Below are 24,355 nucleotides of genomic sequence, written 5' to 3' on the forward strand. Positions count from 1 at the left end.
TTAAAAGAATTCAGGTATTATTTCTCAGTCTTTTGGCTAAGATCAAGTGAAAGAATTCAGGAATTCAGTAAGTAATTACTGCCTAGCTTGTTTTTTAAGAAATAAATTTTGGGGCACCTGAGTGGCTCAGTCAGTTAAACATCTGACCTCAGCTCAGGTCATAATTTCAGGGTTCGAGCCCTGTGTCAGGCTCTGTGCTGAAAGCTCAGAGCCTGGAGCCTGCTTCGGATTCTGTTTCTCCCTCTCTCTCTCTCTCTGCCCCTCCCCTGTTCATGCTCTGTCTCTCTGTCTCTCAAAAATAATAAATAAACATTAAAATTTTTTTAATTAAATAAACAATATTAATATAATATTACTATAACTACCATGGAATTTCAGTGACCTTTTCTTTATGTGCAAAGTACTGTGCTAAGCATTGCAGAGGACACCACATTTTAAAACTGTCTTAAACCTCGAGAATTGACACTCCCAGTTAAAATTTTCAAAGTCACAGGCATGGAAAGTTAATAAGCAATGCAGGGTAGTGAGTACCAAGATCCAAGTGAATGGTATACACAGTGCAAGAGGTCAGAAGAGATAAATTTATGTCCAGGAGGGCTGATAAGAGAGAATATTAGGAAAGAAGGTTCAAACTGGAATCTGATGGTAGGTACAGTTTGTGGAAAAGACAGGAAAGGTCTTTCTCACTGTACTGTTTGGCATGTCAAAAGCTAGAGGGACTTGGTTGGATTTGCCGGGATTAGCACAGTAGGTATTAGTGAAGTGACAGAAATTGACAGAAGATAAAATGGGAAAACTGATCAGGTTAAAAATTATGTACAGAGAGCCTTGAATGACATAGTGAACTTACCGTTTCAGTTCTCCTTGGTTTTACAATATGGACAGTAAAGAGGACTAAACCTACTTTTTGACAATATTACAGTTGAAAGTCGCTTATTTGGCAGGTCAGAAGTGAGATTAAATTTATAAATGTATTTCAAAGTCCCATGCTATATAAAATAGCAAATTACTGCATGATAAATGAGGAAGGAAAAAAAACTCAGTATACAGAGAATATGTGCAGCTGTTCTAAATACAGGAAGTCCCAGAAATAAAAGACTAAACCTTTTCTCTGTCACTAATTTGAAAGCTTTCATCTAAACTGGCATAGATTCTTAGGAGGCAGAACAATTTGCAAAGGCCCTGTGGAGGTGTAAATAGGACTACATAATTCTCCTCTGTCCTGTCTTAGCCTTTGACCAACCCTTCTTGTATGATGCAAAATTCATCAGATTCTTTGTTCTGTTGTAGATAAACTCTTCTGTTTTGTGACAAAGAAATAATCTTACAAGAAGAGACACAATATGGAATTACTTTGCACAGGGTTTTTGCTGTAGCTATTTCACATGAACTCTTATACTAAGAAGCTACCATAGTGAGCTCCATTTTTCCACTAGACACCTATACACAATGGTTTGGCTACCAGAACTCTAAGTCAACCAGAACGTATTGAAGACAGTAGTATAGTGAAGTAGGTAAGTACACACACTTTGAAATCAGAAAGCCCAAGTTCAAACCCCAATTCTGTCACATCTAAATGTGTGACTTTGTTCAAAGTTACTTCGAGTAACTTCTATAAGCTTTAAGCCTCAGTCTTTCTTATCTGCAAGTAGGGATGATAACTGTATCTACTCTGTATATGGTTATGAGCATTAAATTAAATAATATATATGAAGTTTATTGATAGACCCAAATGTCATCAATACGTATTAGCTATATTATTTTCATTATTCTTTCCTCAGCCCCAAGCTCCCCAAATTGCTTATTACCTACAGTGCCGTGGTCTTGAATCCCACAGCATAAGTCATGAAGCTAGTCCATAAAAAACAAAGCAGCAGCCAGTATGTTGCCTTTAAAGCAAGTCTTTAAAACAAGGGATGCAGCAAAGCAAGAGTCTGGGGGCTTTCCCAGTGCAACTGGTCTACCTACATGTTTATTTCCACAGCAAGTCCCAGAGGCAGGTCATTAGACCTTCAGCAGACATTTAATTAAGCACCCACTACGTTCTAGTCCTTGAAAAAAAGATTAACCCAAATCTTATTCCAAAGATTAAAGATCCAAAGAACAATGAAAGAGCTTCTGATGTTAACAAACTCACAGACTAGCTGTGGAAACAAGGACCTAATTACGTTATCATACGATGTAATGTAAACTCCAGGGACAAGCGTACTGTGTTCACCGCTCCATCCCCAGCACTTACAAAGGTGCCTGGCACATAGTAGGCACTCCGTAAATATTTATGAAGCAAATGAGAGAGTAGTGGATATTTTTAATAAAAGTATACACAGGGCGCTCTGAAAGCATGACATAGAGAAGGTAGAAGTGAGGAGGAAAGGGGAAGACTTCTTAGATTATAGTAGAAATTCAGATAAAGCAGAGAATTATAAAAGTCATATATAAATATATACTATAAATATCACATTTTAACTTGGAACATGAACATCTATTCGTTTTTCAGCCTTTTGATACAGGCTCAGTTTTTTTCTTTGAATAAAAGTTCCATGAATTGGAGTTTATTGACTCTTTTTTTTAAGTGTATTTATTTATTTTGAGAGAGAGGGAACACAAGCAGAGGAGGGGCAGAGAAAGAGAGAATCCCAAGCAGGCTCCGTGCTGTCAGCACCGAGCCCCATGTGGAGCTCCATCTCCTAACCCTGCGATCACGATCAGAGCCAAAATCGAGAGCCAGACACTTAACCGACCGAGCTACCCAAGCACCCCGTAGTGACTCTTCCTTACATGAGTTACCAATAATCCCTTACTTGCGATTTCTAGTTAATGTTTCTTGAGGTGAAGCAGGAAGTTGAAGATAACCTGTGAAACAATCACAGGGCTGACTATTTCTTGATTCTTAAGATTCTCCTCAACCCTTTGTAATAGCTTTAGACCACTTCTTTCTGAAGTCTTACCAAAGCATTTGATGCAGTTGTGTAGAAACAACTCTCTGGCTTTCCTCACTCATATTTCATCCGTTTGCGCCATACGGTTTTGAATCCTGTCACCTCCAAGCGCAGCTGGCAGACACGGGTCTGGCAGCAGACACAACTCTCCCGGCAGGAGCAGGAGCCCATGGGGACGCCCCTGAGAACTAGTATCCACGAGCTCCAGGTGTGTGTGGACAGCAGTCAGTGCGTCTAACACAAGGGAGGAGACTGTCAGCCCAGTTAGTCTCTTCATTGAAGATGCATGAGAAAGAGTTTCTAGAATATTGGAAGAGTCGATCTTCCTTAAAGGAACGAGCAGGGAGGATCAAGGACATACAGATGGAGAGAATAACACATACAAATAACACAACACTTAATAAGATGAAAATCGGATCATGTCCTTTCCCGACTTGGAAGTCTCATACAAAGGCATAGAGGCATGAGCAAACATGGCCTTCTGGCATAATTTTAAATAATTTTTATTACCAGAGCTCAGGCTGTCCACGGAAAAGAGCAGAAGGTAAGACTGGGAAGGCAGGCAGGGATACAGAGGAGGGAGGGAGTTCTCATGCTGGTCTTCATACATGTCACCTAATTTTAAATGACTGCTTTTTGGCAAGTGTGACCTTTGCATTTCCTGCATTTCCACTGCTCTCCAAATTACCTATGTTATGTGCCTAGCCTTTGAAAGCACCTGTTTTTGCCATCATGGCTTAGAGCTTGGGTTTTCTCAGAGCCTTCCAAGTCGGGAAAGGGCCTGATCAGATTTTCATCTTATTAAGACAATTCAGACAGACCTGGGGGAGGGGGAGTGAGAACAGACATAACCAGTTGGAAGGCAATTATGGAAGTCAAGTTGAGAAGTGATGATAAGTAAGTTCAAGGCAATGCCTGTAGGAATAGAGAGAAAGAAATGGATTTCAGAGAGATTCTTAAGCTTGATGGATACACTGAGTGGAGAATAGGGAAGAATCTAGGATGACACACAGATTTTTATCACCTTTGAAAAAAATAGTGACATCATTCTCAGAGGTGGGAACTAGCAGAGGAAAGGCAAGGTGATGAATTGGAGTGTCTCTGAGATAACCAGGTGGGGGAGCAAAGCAGGCAGTCAGAAGTGATGTGTTCAGAGTTTGTGTAAAGAGGGCCACAGATGAAGATTTAGGAATCATCCAGTCCGCATGTAGATGAGACCCCTGTGGAGAGAGCTCAGAAAGAAATGGGACATTGGAGAACACTTGCATTTGAGCAGAACGTCTAAATATGAGGCATGTCAGGGAGACTGATGGGGGGAGGGGGATAAGCAGGGAGGCGAGGTGGGATGCAAACGTGGGGATACTCAAGACAGAGAAAAGCGTCAACAATAGCAAATGCAGAAAACAACACTTAGGATTATGATGGAAGACATCCCTTTAGAGTTCATCACTAAAAGATCTTTATGTGATTAAATAAGAGTCCTTATTACTATGTGATTAAATCAGATTCCAGGAGCTGCTGATTAATGGGAAGTAGAGAAATGGAGACAATTATTTTAAGCAATCTTTCAACTTCTCTGTGAAGTGGGTGGGCTACAGAGAATCGTTTCAGGTGAGACATACTTAGAGGGTTTGTCTTGAACTAAATGGAAGGCACCAGAAGAGAGAAAAGGGCTTGAAAAAGGAGAGGAGGAAGAGATGACCTCTAGAACACAGGCAGATGGAGAGTGGATATCTCCTCTGAAGGAGAAGGGAAGAATCGATAATGGACAAACAGATCTGTAGCTGAGGAGGAAGCCAGTAGAGCTTGCATCTGGTGGCCTCTGGTAAAATAGAAGACACATTTATCTGCTGAGAGCAGCGCGGAGGGCAGGGGCAGGTGGGAGATTTGAACAGGACAGGAGAGATGAAACAGTTGTGAGGATTGAGTGAGGAAAGTAGTTGTGGACACCAATCAGGATTCTTGGTGTCCTTGTGGACTCGGCTGACTCAGGAAGCCACAAGGTCATAGGGGAGCGTGCTGTGAATGATTTTTCTCTGGCAGATCTCCAAGGCCTGACAGGAGGGCAGAGAACAATGATTGGCTGGTCCAGGTTTGTGTGTTTGCAGAGCATGTGCAACAAAAGACCAAGAGAGGGAGCATGAGAAGAAGGGTTGCTCATATGATGAGCCACGAGATCCTGGCTGGATCTGCAAAGAAGTAAAACCAGGAGATAGTTGGGAGGCTGGAAGGGTAGAGTAGCTCCTCAGTCACAACGTGTCCACAAGCAAGTTTAGTCCTCAAGTTGGCAGGCCTAAAGGATGAGGGGACGTCAAGGGCACTCCCTGAGGTTATTTGCACAGATGACAAAAGCTATGACCATCACTTCTTTCTAGACCATTCTAGGCCAGGATTCTCCAAAGAGCCTAACAGAAAAGAGTTCATCTGCACGTTTATCAAGGATGAAACTTGGTGGAGCTGGAGTGTGTTCTTTTTAGAGGTTTTATCTACAGGCTCATTTTTAGATGAAGAAATTGACATTTACAGAGGTTCCGTGATGTGTCCATGTTTACACGGGTAATTAGTCTCTAGGATCAGAACTCAGCTCTCCTGACCATGCCACCTCACTCTTCCACACACATGGCCTCTGTTTTGAAATTCAGAACCTACCAAAACTTGATGCTTTGTTTCCTCTGGATCAGCAGGTTAATCCTGCACCAAGAAATTAAATAAGGGCATGTTGGAAACCCTAGAAAACTGCACAAGATTATTGACCATGGTCAACTGGTTTTTCTTTCTGTAATTCACCTGGTGGCCTGTTTCAGTTTTCTCCTGCATTAACCCCTTAACTCACTTCTTCCCCTCAATTACTGATGTATTAAACCAATAGAGAAAACCTCCAGTGAGACACAAAGTGTACCTCAAAGGACAGTGCTCGATGGTGTGTATACAGTAGTAGGAGGTTTGCAGAGAATTAAACTCCTTCATCCAATTTTAAGATCAGCTTCCAATGTTTTTGTGAAGGTGAAAAAATGAAATATTTCCCTTTGCTTCTTGCCACTGCAATCCTTCTGCTTTTAGTACCCAGAAAAATGCTGTTCCTCTTAAAATACCCCACTAACTTTTTTTTTCTTTTTTAGTGATGGAGTTTTTGTGGGAGATTTCAGTGATCAGTGTTGAAAAGTAATCACTAAACTGAGAAAACAATGCTCAAATCTATACAAACGAATTGGTCTGGATTTGTGTCAGTCTACTTTAGGATTCTGAGAAGGGTCCTGTGCATTGAGTCTGGGAATCTCTTTCTTCCCTGCACAGAACTGTCAAGTATCCACCAGGCTACTGAGGCATGGAAACTTTATGAAATACTAACCAGCACTTTCTCCCACTCGAAGGTACCATGTTCTCTGCTACAAGTGGAATGAAGAACCCCCAGTGAGCCCTGACACCTGTGCCACCATTTTGGAAAAAGCTGGTCTGGATAACTGGGCTCTTGGAAAAACGAAAGTAATGTTTGCATGTAATTTTCAAGGACAAATAATAATTGTAAATGTGTTGGATTTACTGAGAATTATAACATTTTCCAGTGCTTGAAAATATTGTGGCTTTTTTATGTTACAGAAGCTCTAGCTTAAACTAGGGAATTAAGTTGACACATTCATAAAGATTTTCTTCTTCAGCAGAATTAAACACTTTGTTGTCATAAAGGTTTCTTTTAAGAAATTCGAGAAAAGTTTCTCTTGAAGATTTATCCAAAAATAAAAAGATGAAATTTAGAGTGAGTGCATTTCATTTCAAGTAGTATTAAAAACATACTGAGATATATTCTCTTTTTTATCACCACAAATATAGTCTATAAATATTCAGAATGTGTTAATATATATTAATATCATATAATATATACAGAATATATTCTGTAGAAAATCATAATGATCTGAACAGGATCCTAATATTTTTTTTCCTAATTCTCAAATCTGCTTCTGTTGTAAACTTCAAATTTATCTGGAGCAAAATATTCACCATTGTTAGTAGACTTGCTATAAGGGTTTGGCTATCACTGTGTTTATGTTTATGTTGAGACCGGAGAGATTTTAGCTTATTTAATCACTTAGAGAATGAAGAAAAAAAATCGTAACAGATTTTGCGTATGGAAGTAAGATAGGTGGCTGCTTGGAGAAAGGATGCATTAGGCTCCTCAGATAGCCTCAAAGCATTACAAAATGGGGATAAGGAAATAAAGAGGGTACCAGGCCTTAGGGCTACACTGAATATATCATTGGGGGGAGGATTGAGAAAAGAGTCAATCTAAAGAAAAGTCCTCAGAGACTGACCTTCAAGAATAACCACTGTTAGCCATATTGACTGAAACAAACGTCCACATTAGTCGTGTCTAGGGGTGGAAGATACGGGAGAGAATTTTCATGTTTACAAAAGAAGCTACTCCTTAACAATTTAAGGGATTTTAAAAAATATTTATCTTAGACCGAGTGTCTTCCATATTCAGTAATCCATATTTACTTCAGTAGTTAGCAAGGCGAAATTCTGAGCACTAAAAAAGATGTGTATCTTACTTATACCATTTTCTTTTAGATGATCACAAAGATGAATTTTGTCAGGCTGAAATCTCACAATTTATGGCCTGAAACACATGCCTAACTTCAAATGGAGTTTTAACTCGTAAAAAGGGCCTTTTGCAGTTCCAGTCCTACATGGTATTTAAGTAGCATTTTAAAGCTGTTTGTATTTTTCCACTTCACCTTTTCCAACTCATTAAGATGAATAAAAGTATTCAATACAGAAACATTTCTAACGCTGCACAAAAAAAATAATAAAAAAAGATGACCTTTTTGAACAGACTGAATTTTAAATGAATTGTCAACAGTAGAATGGACTAAATAAATTAGCGTCCAGAGTCCCATAGAAATTAAAACTAAATTCCGTCAAACCCTGTAATGCTAACCTGCCTGTGGTGCCAAGCTTTCAAGTCATGGAGCTGCAAAGAGGGTTCTGCTTTCAGTGTTACCAGTTCTTATGACTCAGCTGTTAAATTTGAATTTAAGTGACTTTCTTAGTGGATTCAATAAACTTTCTTTTAGGTGACTTTTATTAGTAAATGTATCCATTAAAAGAAAAAAAAAATCTTCCTATTTCCTGGGGGAGTTTGAAAACTCTTAAATGAGAATAACTCCAGGTCTGCAGGCCCCTCCGTTTCTTCAATTCATTTCGATTTTAGAATGATTGAAAGTCAGTCCTCCTTTCTCCGTGGGGGCCACTGAGTCTATCTAGCAGGAATGTTGTTCTGTCTGGGGCCATCTCTCTGCCTTAGTCCCTCCACTGACAACATGAGAGGCCCTGAAGGACGGTGCCCTGCCTTATTCACCTTTGTATCCTCAGCAGATGAGTACATACAGCAGGTGTCAATAAACATTTGATGAGTGAATTGCTATAGCTGTAAGTGTCCTCTGTCTTACAGCTAGATTTGTAAGACTTTTTAATTTGAAAAATACAGTTGTCTTTTTGAAAACATAAAAATCTAGTTTTGTTCACAGTATATGATGCTAAAACTTTGATACAAGAGCTGACCATCCTCCATTCTTATTGACCCAGTCAACAAAACCTAGTTAACTGGCTGCAAAGAACAGTATGATTGCTAAACAATATTTGTTCTCAAAGAGAGGTTTTCTTCAAGAATAAAAATGTAAAATGTAGCAAAATCCAGGCCAAACAAGCAGAAGATAGTGATTTCCAAAATCTGAAAAAGATTTAGAATGTAATCTGTTCTTCATAGCGTATGACTATTTCGCATTGGCGTGCCCTGGTTTTATCTGTATTTTATTTTCACTCTTTTAAGGTGTTCCTTAAATATTATCATGTGGAACAGTTAAATTTAATGCGAAAGGAAGCCATTGACAAGCTTATTTTGATTCAAGCCTGTGTCAGAGGATTCTTGGATTCAAGGAGGTACCAAAAAATACAGGAGAAAAGAAAAGAGAGTGCTATAATAATACAGTCAGGTAATCACTCAGATGGTCTCACCGTGTAACAAAACTTAATGTTATGTTCAGATATGGACATCTAATCTTATATTCAAACCCCCATTCTTATGGAGCTTTTGTATTTAATTCCAGACTCGGTTACGTTGATGCTTTCTCTATACTAAATCTAAATCTGATTGCTTCAGTGATTGACACTTTTAATATTTGAATGTTTTGTTTTAAATAAAATAATTTAATTTTTAGATTTTCTGTCAAGCATCAATGAAATACAATTGACCTCTTGTGCAAGATACAAGTGATTAAATTAGTTACAGATCTCAGGAATCATATTATTATAATCCATTGGACAATAACACTTTTCCTACTTTATTCCAAAGGTTACACTTGCCACAATGTTTGACCACTTGATTAAATCTCATTATGTTAAAGGGCATCCGTTTCTTTCTATTAACTGTAGGTAAATATTTATAATAATACTTTACACATTTTTATTAAAATGTATCAATAGACTTTAGATTTCACTTTCCATTTTTCAATAAGAAACTAAATTTAGAACCTGGTATGGTTCAGTGAAGCATCTTCCACAACGTGTTGAGTGGACTTCCATAGTAAAAACTATATTCTCCCGTGTAACCTGATATGCACACATACTACATGCAATGCACTCTGATATTTTCTGTTCTGGCTTATCCCACTTCATTTTTAGATGCTAGATTTGGCCCACTAATCCATTTTATGATCCACTATGATCTGCAGCCTGCCTTCTGAGGAGCACTGACATGGGGGACAGAATAGCTGACTAACATTTGAGAGATTCCTGTTCCAGTCTCGGGTCTGTCAAATCGTAAGGGCTCATCTCTTCGGGGATTTTAAAGCCCTTAACTTCTCCCTGCGGCATCAAAATGCAAATCCCTAAAATTTGGGATCAGATTCTTTATCCACAGTTTCACAATTTATAAAACACTGAAGAAACGGTTTTTCACAACTCATCTGGCAGTGAAACATGACCTAATATTTATAGTCCTTCATCACTCCTAGTAAAAATATTGGTTTTCTGGAGAAATATTTGTATTTTTGATTATGGAATGCTGCCCTGACATGGGGAATGTTATAGGATATGTGTTATTTGCTCTGAATTACCTTTATAAAATAAAAAAGTTTAAAGCTGAATTCTGAAATCTATCTGGTTCCAAGGATAATTGGCCAAAAAAGTCCAAAACATATTCTTAAATAATAGGGGCTTTCTCCTGTAAATAGCTGACGTAATTATTAGCAGATTTAAGCAAATGAATACAGTTTGTCTTTTTCAACAACTTAGCTAATCTCTTTCATTTTAGTTTCATCCCAGTACTGTCCTTAATGCAAAAGGCACTTTAATTATTTTCTTGCTATAGAAGAATCTTGTTAATGAACAATATTTTTTATGAACCTGTCCTATTTGGGCTCTTTAATTTCATTTTCCTGACATTGATTGTCAAAAAAAATTTGTTTCTATTCACTTAAGTAATGGCTTTTTCTTTATTCTGATTAATGCTACTCTGGACCTTGTATGTTTCAGCTGCAAGAGGACATCTAGTAAGGAAACAAAGAAAAGAAATTGTTAACACAAAAAACACAGCAGTAACAACTCTTCAGACTCATGATCAGCAATTTGACTACAAGAAAAACTTTGAAAATAAAAGGTATATTGATGTTCATTTTTATACCATTTTGACATTATACATTTTTCAAATCTGTAAAGTCAAAATAAAGTTCACAGTCTTTCTTGTACCTAATCAGGCTCCTAATACCAGTGCATTAAATGTCAGTGAACACCCAGTGGCCACTCTTGTGTTCTTTATCCTATTTGGGAGTTCACTGGCATTTCACACTGATGACCACACTTTCCTTCCATAGTTTTTTTTTCTTCCTAGGCTTCTGCTGGATTTCACTCTGCATTTCTGCTCCTAATTCTGAGTATCCTTTGCTAACTCCTCCTCCCGTCCCCATATTTAAATCCTCCTCCACATCTGAATATCATCTCTGGGCTTTCTCATTCATTCCCATGGTGTTAATAATCAGTATACCATAACTCCTAAGCCAGAATCCAATCTTCAAAGCATGACACTTTGCCCTTTCTTCTCTTGAGCCTCCATATCTATATTTCTGAGTGCTTATTAGCAGATCCACCTGATTGCATTTATACATAAAGCTGTACGGTAAGCTGTGAAGACATGTAGATAGATGAGACAAAATCCTGATCCTCAAATTGCCCATAGAAACATGGGAAGGAGATATAACCAATAAATATGTGATTCTAATAACACAAGTTAACTCTGCTATAAAAATATGCAAATTGTGCAGTAGGGCATGGAAGATCTTGGTAGGGATTAGGGGAAGAGAAAGTATATAGATTTTGCCTCAGTGGTAACGCTTGAATTGATCGAAAGAAGAAAGAGTGGTCTCCAGGGAAATGAAGATCATTCCAGCCCCAATCCCAGGACCCTTGTCTTTTTTTTAAAATCTATTGGGATTCAGTTGACCTATAACACTGTGTCACTTTCAGGTGTACAACATGAGGATTTGGTGCACATATATATTGTGAAATAATTACCACAGTGAAGTTCGTTAACACATTTATCACCTCAATAATTACAACTCTGTGTGTGTATGTGTGTGGTGACAACACTTAAGAACACCTGTCTTAGCAACTCTTGAGTCTATAATACAGTACTGTTAACAATCACCATGCTGTATATTAGATCCCAAGAACTTACTCATCTTTTTAAAATTTTAAGTTTTATTGATGTGTAATTAACATACAAAATTAGAAGATATTTGAAGTGTGCATCATGATGATCTGATATGCATCTGCATTGTGGAAAGATTCCCCCATCTAATTCATTACCACGTCCATCACCTTACATGGTTCCTTTTTGTGCTTTTTTGGTGAGAACATTGAAATTCTGCTCCTTTAGCAAAATTCAGTTATACAAAACCACGTGTAGTCCCATGTTTTATATGAGATCCTCAGACCTACCTATTCCTCTAATGGCTGGAAGGCTGTATCCTTTTTCCAGCCTCTCCCTCCTATTTCTTCTACCTCCCCCTCAAAACCACAACTGTCCGTTTGTGTGGGTTTGACTTTTTCTTTTCTTTTTCAGATTCCACACATAAGTGATACTATGCAGTATTTGTCTTCCTCGGTCTGATTTATTGCGTCCATGTTGTCACAAATGGCAGGATTTCTTCTCTCTTGTGGCTGAATGATACTCCATTGAATATGTATACCATATCTTCTTTATCCATTCATCCTTTATTGGTCACTTAGGTTATTTCCGTGTCTTGACTGTTGTGAATGATACTGCAATGAACATTGAAGTGCAGATAGCTCTTTGAGATCATTGCTTTGTTTTTTGATTGGGGGGGGGGGGGGATGTACAACCAGAAGTAGGATTGCTGGATCATATGGTAGTGCTATTTTTAGTTTTTTGAGGAACCTCCATATCATTTTCCAAACTGGCAGCAACTTACATTCCCACCAGCACAGCATTCTCAGTACATAAGGATTCTCTTTTCTTCACACCTTCACCAATGCTTGTTTTCTCTTGTCTTTTGTGATGATAGCCATTCTAACAGGTGTGAAGTGATACCTCATCATGGTTTGGATTTGCATTTCCAAATGTTGAGGCCCTTTTCATGTACCTGTTAGTCATTTTTTCATCTCCTTTAAAAATGCTTGTTCACATCCTCTGCCCATTTTTAAGTCAGGTTGTTCATTGTTTTGCTATTAAGTAGTACGAGTTCTTCACATATTTTTGGATATTAACCCTTTGTCACGTCTGTGAGTTGCAAATATTTTCTCCCATTGCGTAGGTTGCCTTTTCATTTTATTGATGGTTTCCTTTGCTTTACAGAAGCTTTTTCATTTTATGTAGTCGCACTAGTTTATTTTTGCTTTTGTTGCTTTTGCTTTCAGTATCAAATCCAAAAGAAAAAAAAAATATATTGCCAAACCAAAGTCAAGGAGCTTACCACCTATATTTTCTCCTCAGAGTTTTATGATTTCAGGTCTTATGTCCAAGTCTTTAAAAATCATTTTGAGTTGATTTTTATATATAGTATAAGATAGGAATCCAGTTTAATTATTTTGCATGTGTCTGTCTAATTTTTCCCAAAACCATTTATTGAAGAGACTATTCCACCCCCATTGTATATTCTTGGTTCTTCTGTCCTGAATTAATTGGCCATAAATGTGTGTGTTTATTTTGGGCTCTCTATTCTGTCCCATTGATCTGTGAGTTTGTTTTTATGCCGATTCCACTCTGTTTTGATTACTATAGCTCTGTGGTAGTTTGCTTATCTTTTTCTCATTAATTATACTTTGATTAGTATAGGCATTCTCTGGGGGTGTTATGAAGGTGTTCAAAATACTAGCATAGCCATTCGTTAAAATTATGGGTTCTTGGTATCCTGCCTCCTTCTCTGGTCCCTGGCAAAATAACAGAGATTCTATTATGCCTCCTGTATAAACCTGAAGATGCTGTTATAGGCCTAGGAAGTGGCCAGTGGATTTAGATAAATTGAATTCCAGTAACTTTTTCCAAGTTTGACTCCCAGACAAATCCTTCTGTACAAACAGATTGCAAAGGACCAAAAATCTCCCATGGATTTCCTAAGCCAAAATGGAAAGTTTTGAAAACTCCCCAAGTAGCATGTCAGGGTATCAGGTCATGACTTTTTCACTGTACTGTAACACACTTTTCATGGCCATATTGCTCTTGTGAGGGTTTTGTCCTCACCAAAAGAAAAAAAAAAAGTGAAAAAGAAACTTATGTGGCTTTAAAAAAAAAAACTAGAGAAAATGTTATCTTTAAGGAAAATCATTTTGGGAGGATATTGGTAAAGTAACAACTGTGAAATTTTGGTCAACATATTATATGATCATGAACCGTAGCAAGGACACTGTTTCCCTTTAATTTTGTAACATATTTACTGTGATCACCAGAGCTCGAGGGAGCTTATTAAATACAGCACATTAGCCTAGTGAACATACCCTGCTTACTAGTCTCAAATTTTGATATATTTTCCACAACCTCTCCTCACCGTAGGTACTTTCTTTAGAAAAAGACATGTTTTGAAGTGATTAAATTCCTAGGGTTTTGATGCCTCATTAAGTGAAAATATGCTAGGATAGTTCTCATTCTAAATTGAAACTGGTTTCGTCATTATTAGAGCAGCTACCACAGTTGTTGCTAGAGAGAACGTGTGGGAAACATTTGATTAACGTGACTTGAGAAGTTTTTATTTGGAGGTTTTTTTGTTTTTTGTTTTTTGGGTTTTTTTGTTTGTTTTTGTTTTTTTGCCCCTGTTACTGTTCTCCCAACACTATACAGGTAAATAAGGTCCAGTTTAATATCATATATTCAGATGCAGTATGTTTTACACAGGGAATCTTTTGTGAAGAAACAGACAGAAAATGTGGTCCCTACTAACGAAACAGTCATTCCAGCTCCAAATAATAAAGGAAGTACATCTGCAGTAAAGACTCCTACTTTCAGAGTTGAAGGGGAAGCCATGATTGCTGTTGAAAGTAACAACAGAGGACATCAAACTCAGAAAAAAATGAATAACATGTATGGAGAAGAGGCTAAGCAGGAAGTGTATCTGGTGGGGGACCCTTGGACAGAAGGACAGCCTAAGAAGAAATATGCGAAAGACCTGGAAGAGAATAGTAAGGTAAGGAGAGTGGAGGAGGAGAACACTGTGCTCCAGAATTACTACCAGAGGTATGCAGAGGAAAGGAATTTTGAAGAATCAAAAGTAGCATATCTAGAAAGGAAGGCCATCTCGGAAAGGCCAAGCTACCCAGGACTTTGGGTGGTGGAGAATGAGACAAAGCAACCTTCTTTAACAAAAAGTTTGGAAGCCAGTCTTAGCCAAAGGTCGGTTCATCAAAATGCAGATAGCAAGGAAAAAGAAAAGAAGACATCTGTAGTTACCCAGAATGCACCAGTGTGCAGCCATCAGAGAAGCCATTTGACGCCTGGGTCGGTCAGAGAGAGGCCAGCCCAAGCCAGCATGCACGCCCAGGAGGAAGATAGAGCAGCAGTGTTCATTCAGAGCAAATACCGGGGCTACAAGAGAAAGCAGCAATTACAGAAGGACAGGATGTCTTCTTTGCAAAGTCAAAAGGTTGTTTCAAAACCAACAGAAGTAGCAACAAATACCCATGATTTATACTCCTATCCCACAAAACATGAGGAATCCTGTAATATCAGGACAAAGAATGATAGAGACTCAAAGGCAGTTTTAGAGAACGAAGCATGTGATTTGGCAATCTTTTCAAAACAGGTATGTAAACAAACAGATTTATTTACTAGTAGAAATCTCTGGGAACTACACAGTAACTGAAGTAAATGTACCATTAATTAATAATTATTAATAATTGTTTCATCTCTTTTTATGAGGCTGCAACCCTCTTTAATGAATGTCTCAAAGGTTTTGCTATTCAAATAGCCATAAATTTTTAAGACGATGTGCTGTTAGAAGTAGTATAAAATACGATAAAAACCTTCTGTAGTCAAGAGACTAGTCATTGGTTGATGCAGGTTACTAAAATGTTGACATTGGACAATGCAGATTTCCTTCTCTGAGATCTTTCACTAGAGTTTAAAAGAAAAAGAAACAGAAAAAAAAAGTGTTATAAATCCTCTAAAATCTATGCTTTTTCTGCCCCAGATTTTTTTTTAATTTTTTTTTTTTTAACGTTTACTTATTTTTTGAGACAGGGAGAGACAGAGCATGAACAGGGGAGGGACAGAGAGAGAGGGAGACACAGAATCTGAAACAGGCTCCAGGCTCTGAGCTGTCAGCACAGAGCCTGATGCAGGGCTCGAACTCAGGGACCGTGAGATCATGACCTGAGCCAAAGTCGGACCTTAACCGACCAAGCCACCCAGGTGCCCCTGCCCCAGATTTTAAGAAGATATAATGAGGTGTCAAAATGAGGCATGTAGCCATACTCAGGCATACATGCAATGAAGGTAGAAATCTACATGTTACATTGTGACAATAAGAAACCGCAAAAAACAATCCCCTCTTGGAGTATATCGTGTGCCAAGAGTAGGCATGTTTTGGCTGTTTTTAGAAGGGGGCAGTTGGCTTTAGCGCTTCTCATGGGTGTACATGGAACACTGATTACTTAGTACTATGGAGGGAGAGACCACAGGGAGCTGCTGCTGAAAATGCCAATCCCAGGTCTTGCCTTCTCTGTAGGTGTTTGATCTTAAGAGAATCACTTTATGTGTGACCTTAAGAAAATCACCTTTATTTTTCTCTTATGTAAAGTGAAGGATTTTAACTAGATGACCTCAAAAATGCATATTGTAAGTTAATATGCATCACCAGGGTAATCAATAGTATATACAATCATTGAAGAAATATCATTATGGGTTAGTTCAAAGAGGGATTGCCTAATACTTTTGGGTCCCCAAACTCTGCTCTTTGTCTCTGACAGTGACTGCGTCCATGCAGAAGCACAGTAGCCACTCTTGGGCACCACTTTCATGTTATAGGTGTGGCCTAAACATCTCCAACTTGTAGCTTTTAGTAGAGATCTGCCAGTCCTTTCCTGTTCTTTTTTTTTTTTTTAAGCACACGGACATAGAGAGTTTAATATGCATGCAGTCCTTCCTTTCCTTGGTGCATACATTTTCTTACTCTAAAGACCAAACTGGGGATTGGATACCTGATCTGCTACGCATAAGGGACATTGAGGAGATGCAGAATTACTAAATCATCTCCATAGAGCTGGATAATAATGCCGTGGAAGTAGATTCAGCACTCCAGGGGGACAAAGCTAGAGGTAGAAAAGCAGGAGCTCCACATACAGCCCAGCAGTACAGCGATGTCCACAGGGTCAGGATGCAGACCAGAGAGAGGCAGAGGAGCTGGATGGAAAGAGAGGAGCCAGAGGAGAGGAGCCCTGACTTGAGGCTAAGAACACCGGAAAGGAAAGGAGGGGGTTAACACAATCAAAGGCAACCAAAGGCTTCTGTGGGCTAAAAGCAGAAAGGCAATTGCTACAGAATGGTACAGACAGAAGCCAGATCTCAGGGACCCCAGGGAGGAGTGATCAGGACAGAATGCTTCATGTAGCATGACACGTTTGGCAGTTTGTAAATGGAAAATGTGAGATGCGCAAGTTGCACCAAGGGGGAGGCTTGGTCAAGTGAGGACTTTTTCGGACCTTGGGTTTTCAGACATGGTTCGAGGTAGGTTCTGGAGAAGTGTGTGAGAGTCCCGGGGACAGTCAATCAGGAATTTACCAGATCCTGGTGTACATGTGCAGCCCTCTGAATTCTTTTCCTTGATTTAATCTGACACATGACCTTCTTTTTAGATATCAAAGTTATCTGAAGAATATTTCATTCTGCAGAAAAAACTGAATGAAATGATTTTGTCACAGCAACTGAAGCCTCTTTATCTGGGTGTCTATCCTCATAAGCCAATTAATAGACGAGTTTCTTCTCAGCAGTGCCTCTCAGGTAAAAATCAGTAGTTAGAACTTCCTGAAGGGAAACATAGTGCCAGATACTCTATTTGTTTATTAGTTTCTGACCTTTATTCTATGTCAAGTTTGAGGTAACTATTTTCTAACTGTTTGGGGGAGAACCTTCTCTTCATTCCATTTCTCATGTGTAGATAAAAACTTTTCCAGAATGTTCCACACACATTCTACTTTCTCTGACTTCATTCTCCCCTCTTTTCTTTTTTCTTTTTTTTTTTTCCCCCTTCATATACACGTTAACTAGAACTTTTCAAATGACACCAGAAGGAAATAGAGATGGAGTTTGGAGGAGTGGGCAGAATGCAGGTTTGGTGAGAGGGAGCAAAAAAGTAAATATCTATTCCTTTGTCAACATCTGCAACCTTAAGTAGACTATAGGAGATTCAAATCTCCATTCATATGACAAACCCAAATGCATTATTATATTTTTCTTCTGATCAGCTGTGTCACAGTCTGTCCCCATTTCGCTAAACTGGTAGGGGATTCAAACTCAGTATTTATCAGGCCTTCCCCTCTCCAGGGCTGTGCAAAGACCCTGCGGTCTTACACATCCATCAAAGGACCAGGTAGAGCCTGAGCCTGTGGTCACTAGTTATTTGCCTACACAGTTACTGTTGGGACACCCATCTTCTCGCTGGCATCATGACCCCTTCAAGTCAGAAGCTGTGCTGTTCCCATACCCTCAGCAGGTACCTGGAAACTGTCAAGTCGGGAGTCTCACCTGGTCCATACATGCTTCAGGTAGCCATCCTTTCTGCAGCCTTATAACCTCCCCCAGAAGCAGCCACTGATGGCCCTGCTGACATCTGTCTGGGAGAATATTTATTTTCCCTGACTTTCTTGGAGGCCTCCTGCTCTCTCGCCATCCCTACCAAGACACCTGGCATCACCTCTGCAATGACTTTGGTGTTGCCAAAGACCGGAAATCCTGCTAACCTCATGCAGCTTCTGCAAAAACCCCTTAGGCAGGAAATTACTAAGATGAGCCTGACTGTTTGATATGGGAGGAAGAGAAAATATCTTCATGTTCCAGTCAGTTGTCCTGCCACATTATTTTCAAGTCTATAGTTGTAGTGAAGTTTTGAAAACAAAAATGGCTCTCTGTATTTAAGAGTCTCTTATGGTTTACCTCCCTTTCTGTAATGTATTTTTTCTTCCCTTCCCCTATGGTCTTCTGTTAAGTTTCTCGAATTCCACGTATGAGTAAAAACATGATATCTGTCTTTTTCCAACTGGCTTATTTCACTTAGCATAATACCCTCTGGTTCCATCCATGTTGTTGCAGATGGCAAGATTTAATTCTTTTTCATTGCCAAATAATATTCCATTATATGTATATATGTATGTGTCTCTGTATATATAGAGAGAGACACATACATACATATATACATGCATACACACACACACACACACACACACACACACACACATACCACATCTTCTTTATCCATTCATCAGTTGATAGACATTTGGGCTCTTTCCTTAACTTGGCTATTGTTGATAGCGCTGCTATAAACATTGGGGTGCATGTGTCCCCTACAAATCAGCACTCCTGTATCCCTTGGATAAATTCCTAGTAGTGCTATTGCTGGGTCATAGGATAATTCTAGTTTTAATTTTTTGAGGAACCTCCACACTGTTTTCCAGAGTGGCTGCACCAGTTTGTATTCCCACCAACAGTGCAAGAGGATTCCACTTTCTCTACATCTTCTCCAACATCTGTTGTTTCCTGACTTGTTAATTTTAGCCACTCTGACCAGTGTGAGGTGGTATCTCATTGTGGTTTTGACTTGTATTTCTCTGATGATGAGTCATGTTGTACCTTTTTTCATGTGTTGGTTGGCCATCTGTATATCTTCTTTGGAGAAATGTCTATTCATGTCTTCTACCCGTTTCTTCACTGGATTATTTGTTTTTCAGGTGTTAAGTTTGGTAAGTTCTTTATAGATTTTTGAACCATAATAGACTCTTAGATACAGAGAACAAACTGAGAGTTGATGGAGGTGAGGGGTTGGGGGTGGGGAAAATGGGTGATGGGTATTTAGGAGGGCACTTGTTGGGATGAGCACTGGTTTTTGTTATGTAAGTGGTGAATCATAGGAATCTACTCCTGAAGCCAAGACTACACTGTATACACTATATGTTAGTTAATGTGATAGTAAATTTCCACACACACACACACACAAAAAGTGGCTCTCTTGCCCTTTCTACCACCACTGCTCTCAGGCCCTGGCCCAGAACCTCTTGATGTTAAGAAGCAGCTTCACAAGTCAGAGCCCAGATGCCCATCAGTTTGACAGCCTCCTGTGACCCAGGCCCACATGGCCTGCTGATAGTTGGAAGCAGAGGGGAAAGGTGGGGACTTCAGCTTCCCTCTTGGTTATGTGTGCCGCAGCCCTGGTAAATGTGGGGCAGTAAGGTATTGGTGGTGCAGGGAAGCCAGGGAAACCAGGCAGTGTCCCTGAGCAAGCAGCTCAGCCCTGTCCTTAAAGGGAAAGGAGGAGTGGGGGAGGGGTTGCAGCTTCCTACGAAGCTGTGTGTGTGTGTGTGTGTGTGTGTGTGTGTGTGTGTGACATCTTTATTCATCTGTTGATGGACATTTAGGTTGTTTTCACATCTTGGCTATTGTGAACAATGCTGCAGTGAACATGGGAACACAGATACCTATTTGAGGTACTTATTTCACTTCCTTTGGATATGTATCCAAAGGGGGATTGCTGGATCATATGGTAGTTCTACTTTTCATTTTTTGAGGTACCTCCATATTGTTTTCTGTAGTGGCTGTACCAATTTACATTTTCACCAACAACGTGCAAAAGTTTCCTTTCTCCACATCCTAGCCACGTGTGTTTCTCTTGCCTTTTTAATAACACCCATCCTAACAGATGTTGAAGTAAAATCTCACTGTGATTTTGATTTGCGTTTTCTGGATGATTAGTGATATTGAACATCTTTTCGAATACTATTGGCCATTTGTATGTCTTCTTTGGAAAAATGTCACTTCAGGTCATTTGTCAGTTTTTAAATTGGGGTGGCTTGGTGTTTTGCTTGAGTTGTGTGAGTTCCCTGTATATATTGTGGATATTAACTCTTTATCTGATATTAACTCTTTATCTGATACATGGTTTTCAAATACTTTCTCCTATTCCATACATTGCCTTTTTATTTTGTTAATAGTTTCCTTTGCTCTAGTGAAGCTTTTTGATATACTTTTCTGTGCTTTTGTTTTCATGGCCAAAAATTTACTGCCAAAGCCAATGTCAAAGAGCTTTTCCCTATGTTGTATTCTAGGATTTTTATGGATTCAGGTTTTATGCTTACGTCTTTGATCCATTTTGAGCTGAATTTTTGTGTGATGCAAGATGAGTCCAATTTCATCTTTTTGTATGTGGATATCCAGTTTCTCCAGCACCATTTGTTGAAGAAATTGCCTTTTCCCCTTTGTGTATTCAGGTGCCCATATCAAAACATATATGCTTGGGTCCATTTCTGGTTTCTCTGTTCTGTTCCATTGGTCTAGGTGCCTGTTTTTATGCCAATATCATACTCTTTTTGATTACTATAACTTTATAATACAGCTTGAAATTAGGAAGTATAATGCTTCCAATTCTGTTTTTCTTACTCAAAATTGCTTTGTCAGGGACTTTGAAGAGACCTAAATGATTAGAATATGATTAGAAAGTCGAATTAGTTCACTTTATTCTTCAATCTGACATTTTTTATTTTTTTATTTTTTTTTATATGAAACTTACCGTCAAACTGGTTTCCATACAACACCCAGTGCTCATCCCAAAAAGTGCCCTCCTCAATACCCATCACCCACCCCCCATCTACCCTCAGTTTGTTCTCAGTTTTTAAGAGTCCCTTATGCTTTGGCTCTCTCCCTCTCTAACCTCTTTTTTTTTCCCCTTCCCCTCCCCCATGGGTTTCTGTTAAGTTTCTCAGGATCCACATAAGAGTGAAACCATATGGTATCTGTCTTTCTCTGTATGGCTTATTTCACTTAGCATCACACTCTCCAGTTCCATCCATGTGGCTACAAAGGGCCGTATTTCATTCTTTCTCCTTGCCACATGGTACTCCATTGTGTATATAAACCACAATTTCTTTATCCATTCATCAGCTGATGGACATTTAGGCTCTTTCCATAGTTTGGCTATTGTTGAAAGGGCTGCTATAAACATTGGGGTACAAGTGCCCCTATGCATCAGTACTCCTATATCCCTTGGGTAAATTCCTAGCGCTGCTGTTCCTGGTTCATAGAGTAGATCTATTTTTAATTTTTTGAGGAACCTCCACACTGTTTTCCAGAGCGGCTGCACCAGTTTGCATTCCCACCAACAGTGCAAGAGGGTTCCCGTTTCTCCACATCCTCTCCAGCATCTATAGTCTCCTGTTTTGTTCATTTTAGCCACTCTGACTGGCGTGAGGTGATATCTGAGTGTGGTTTTGATTTGTATTTCCCTGATGAGGAGTGACGTTGAGCATCTTTTCATGTGCCTGTTTGCCATCTGGATGTCTTCTTTAGAGAAGTGTCTATTTATGTTTTCTGCCCATTTCTTCACTGGATTATTTGTTTTTAAATGGACCTAACAAAAATATCAGAGATAAATTTTTAGCTTCTAGGGGGAGAATTGTTATTCAGTGATATTTCTTTGACCCCAGGTTTAGAGGGAGCGCTTTTTGTTCTGAACACACGTAGAGAGGTTACATATTATACTCCACTGCTTTAAGGCTAACTTGGCAAACATCTGAGTTGTCCTGTGTCCCTGAGAGTAGCAGAGGAAGAGCCTGCAAGAGAGCGTGATGTGGCATGAGGACCGAGATGATCTGGGTGGACCTGACAACCCAGAACCAAGGAGAAAGGGAGGACATTGGCAGAAGTAGTAGATGCCAGTGACCAGAGACTAGATAGCAGTCACTCTCAGCAGATGCTGATGAAAATCTGGGAATAACTACAGAGCAGATGGACTATTTTCATTGACACCGTGAGGCTGTAAAAGTCTGCCAACCCCAACCTAGATGTGACCCGGGGAGAAAAGAGGAGTGTCAGAAACCTAAAATTACGAAGTTTACTCATAACACATTAAGAAAATTGAAAGAGACTGAGTTTAACTAGGATTCGTTAAAAATAATGTTAACAGTAGAAGGGCACCTGGGTGACTCAGTCGGTTAAGCGTCTGACACTTGGTTTCAGCTCAGGTCACGATCTCACAGTTCATGGGATTGAGCCCCACATCAGACTCCATACTATCAGCTTCAGATTCCCTCTCTCCCTCTTTCTATACCCCTACCCTGCTTGCACACTCACACACACTCTTTCTCAAAATAAATAAACTTCTAAAAAATAATGTAACAGTAGAAAATGGAAACGAACACCGAGAGGTAAAAATTAAGTCTGGTTTTAAGAAACTCAGGTTACATTTTTGTACATCTGAATTGTTGTACAGTGGATACTCAACCCTGCCATAGACAACTGCATTTTTGAAAGATCCTTTGGATTGCATCGTAGGGATAGAATTTGATGGCACAAAGGATAAACATGGAAGACCAGCAAGAGGTGATGGTGGTTCAGATGCAGTGAGGCTGAGGAGGTAAACAGAAGCAGAGGTTAGTCAACAGACAGGTGGATAAGTGCGTAGCACCTGAAGCCGTGAGGTCATTCAGGAAGTCCACCAATCGCAAGAGAAGAAAGTCTAGAGCAAGAGTTCAGACACATACAGATCAGGGAGAGAGGAACCAGCAAAGAGGAGCAACCAGAGAGCTGGGAAGAACACCACGGAGCCTAGCACCTTAGAAGCCCCAGTAAGAAGGTTTTTAGGGTGTTGTGTAGAATGATACTGACCGAACAAGAAGAGAATTATAAAGTCTCCACTGAATTTCCTATGCGTTAGGAATTACTTACTAAACTCCCCAGAGTTTTTTAATATTAGAATAGATACAGATGGAAAAGGGGATGCAAATGTTCATTGTGCTGCATTTTGGGAGATTACACTCACAACATCTGCTAGGCTTTATCATTGGGTATACTCTATGTTCATATATTTTAGTGATCTCTGCAAGTTTAAAAAATTTCTTGACTAGTCTATGAAAGTTTATGGCAAATATAAAGAATTCCAACTGAGGTCACACACTGAGCCAGATATTGCTTGGTCAGTATTTAATCCCTGCAATGGTTCTAGATCCATTTCATTGTACCTTTGGATGGGCTTGTCTCACCTCAGGATAGGAAAACTCCAACCTAAGTTTTGGACTCTTGTTTTCTTTATAAAACAGCACAAGTTTGCCAGTCTCCTAACCACACTTATTTTTTTAATGTTTATTTACTTTTGAGAGAGAGGGAGACAGAGCACAAGCAGAAGAGGGGCAGAGAGAGAGGGAGACACAGAATCCGCAGCAGGCTCCAGGCTCTGAGCTGTCCACACAGAGCCCGACATGGGGCTCGAACCCACAGGCCCCAAGATCTGACCTGAACTGAAGTTGGACGCTTGGCTGACTGAGCCACCCAAACGTCCCCCTCCTAACCACATTTAAACCAGGAATTCCTACCACCCATTCCCTATTCCTCCAGCTCTAGTGATTTTCTCAGTTATCTTCATACACCTTCAGGCATCACAGAGTTCACACAGGTAGGCAGGTGCACACTTGGAGGAAGTAGATTATCAGTTAAATAAGTCAGCACGTACTTATTTAACTTCAGAGGTATTTGGTGTAGATTAGTGTTTTCCTCCTCAAAGAGATTTTCAACCCTATGCCATGTCATATGCTACTGTGCACTCATTTTTCTGTTACCCTAGCATACCTTCATCACACAGTAGACGTTCAGTAACTGCTTATTAATTGGCCAGAAAGCTGTTTAATTTCCTCCTTGAATTACAGTGGAACAAACTATA

At 39.4% G+C, this 24,355-nt stretch overlaps 1 protein-coding gene across 1 annotated transcript in view; it reads left to right on the forward strand.

Moving 5' to 3' along the window:
- MYO3A (myosin IIIA) overlaps positions 1–24,355 on the forward strand; it is a 243,182-nt gene that overhangs the window by 189,639 nt on the left and 29,188 nt on the right. Inside the window, exons 26-30 of the mRNA XM_049624722.1 lie at positions 6,311–6,422; positions 8,767–8,929; positions 10,470–10,593; positions 14,341–15,244; positions 17,295–17,439. Of these exons, the coding sequence (XP_049480679.1) occupies positions 6,311–6,422; positions 8,767–8,929; positions 10,470–10,593; positions 14,341–15,244; positions 17,295–17,439 (1,448 nt within the window). The remainder of the gene's footprint in view (positions 1–6,310; positions 6,423–8,766; positions 8,930–10,469; positions 10,594–14,340; positions 15,245–17,294; positions 17,440–24,355) is intronic.

The sequence above is a fragment of the Panthera uncia genome, chromosome B4 (assembly GCF_023721935.1).
Source record: "Panthera uncia isolate 11264 chromosome B4, Puncia_PCG_1.0, whole genome shotgun sequence".
In the NCBI taxonomy this organism is placed as follows: domain Eukaryota; kingdom Metazoa; phylum Chordata; class Mammalia; order Carnivora; family Felidae; genus Panthera; species Panthera uncia.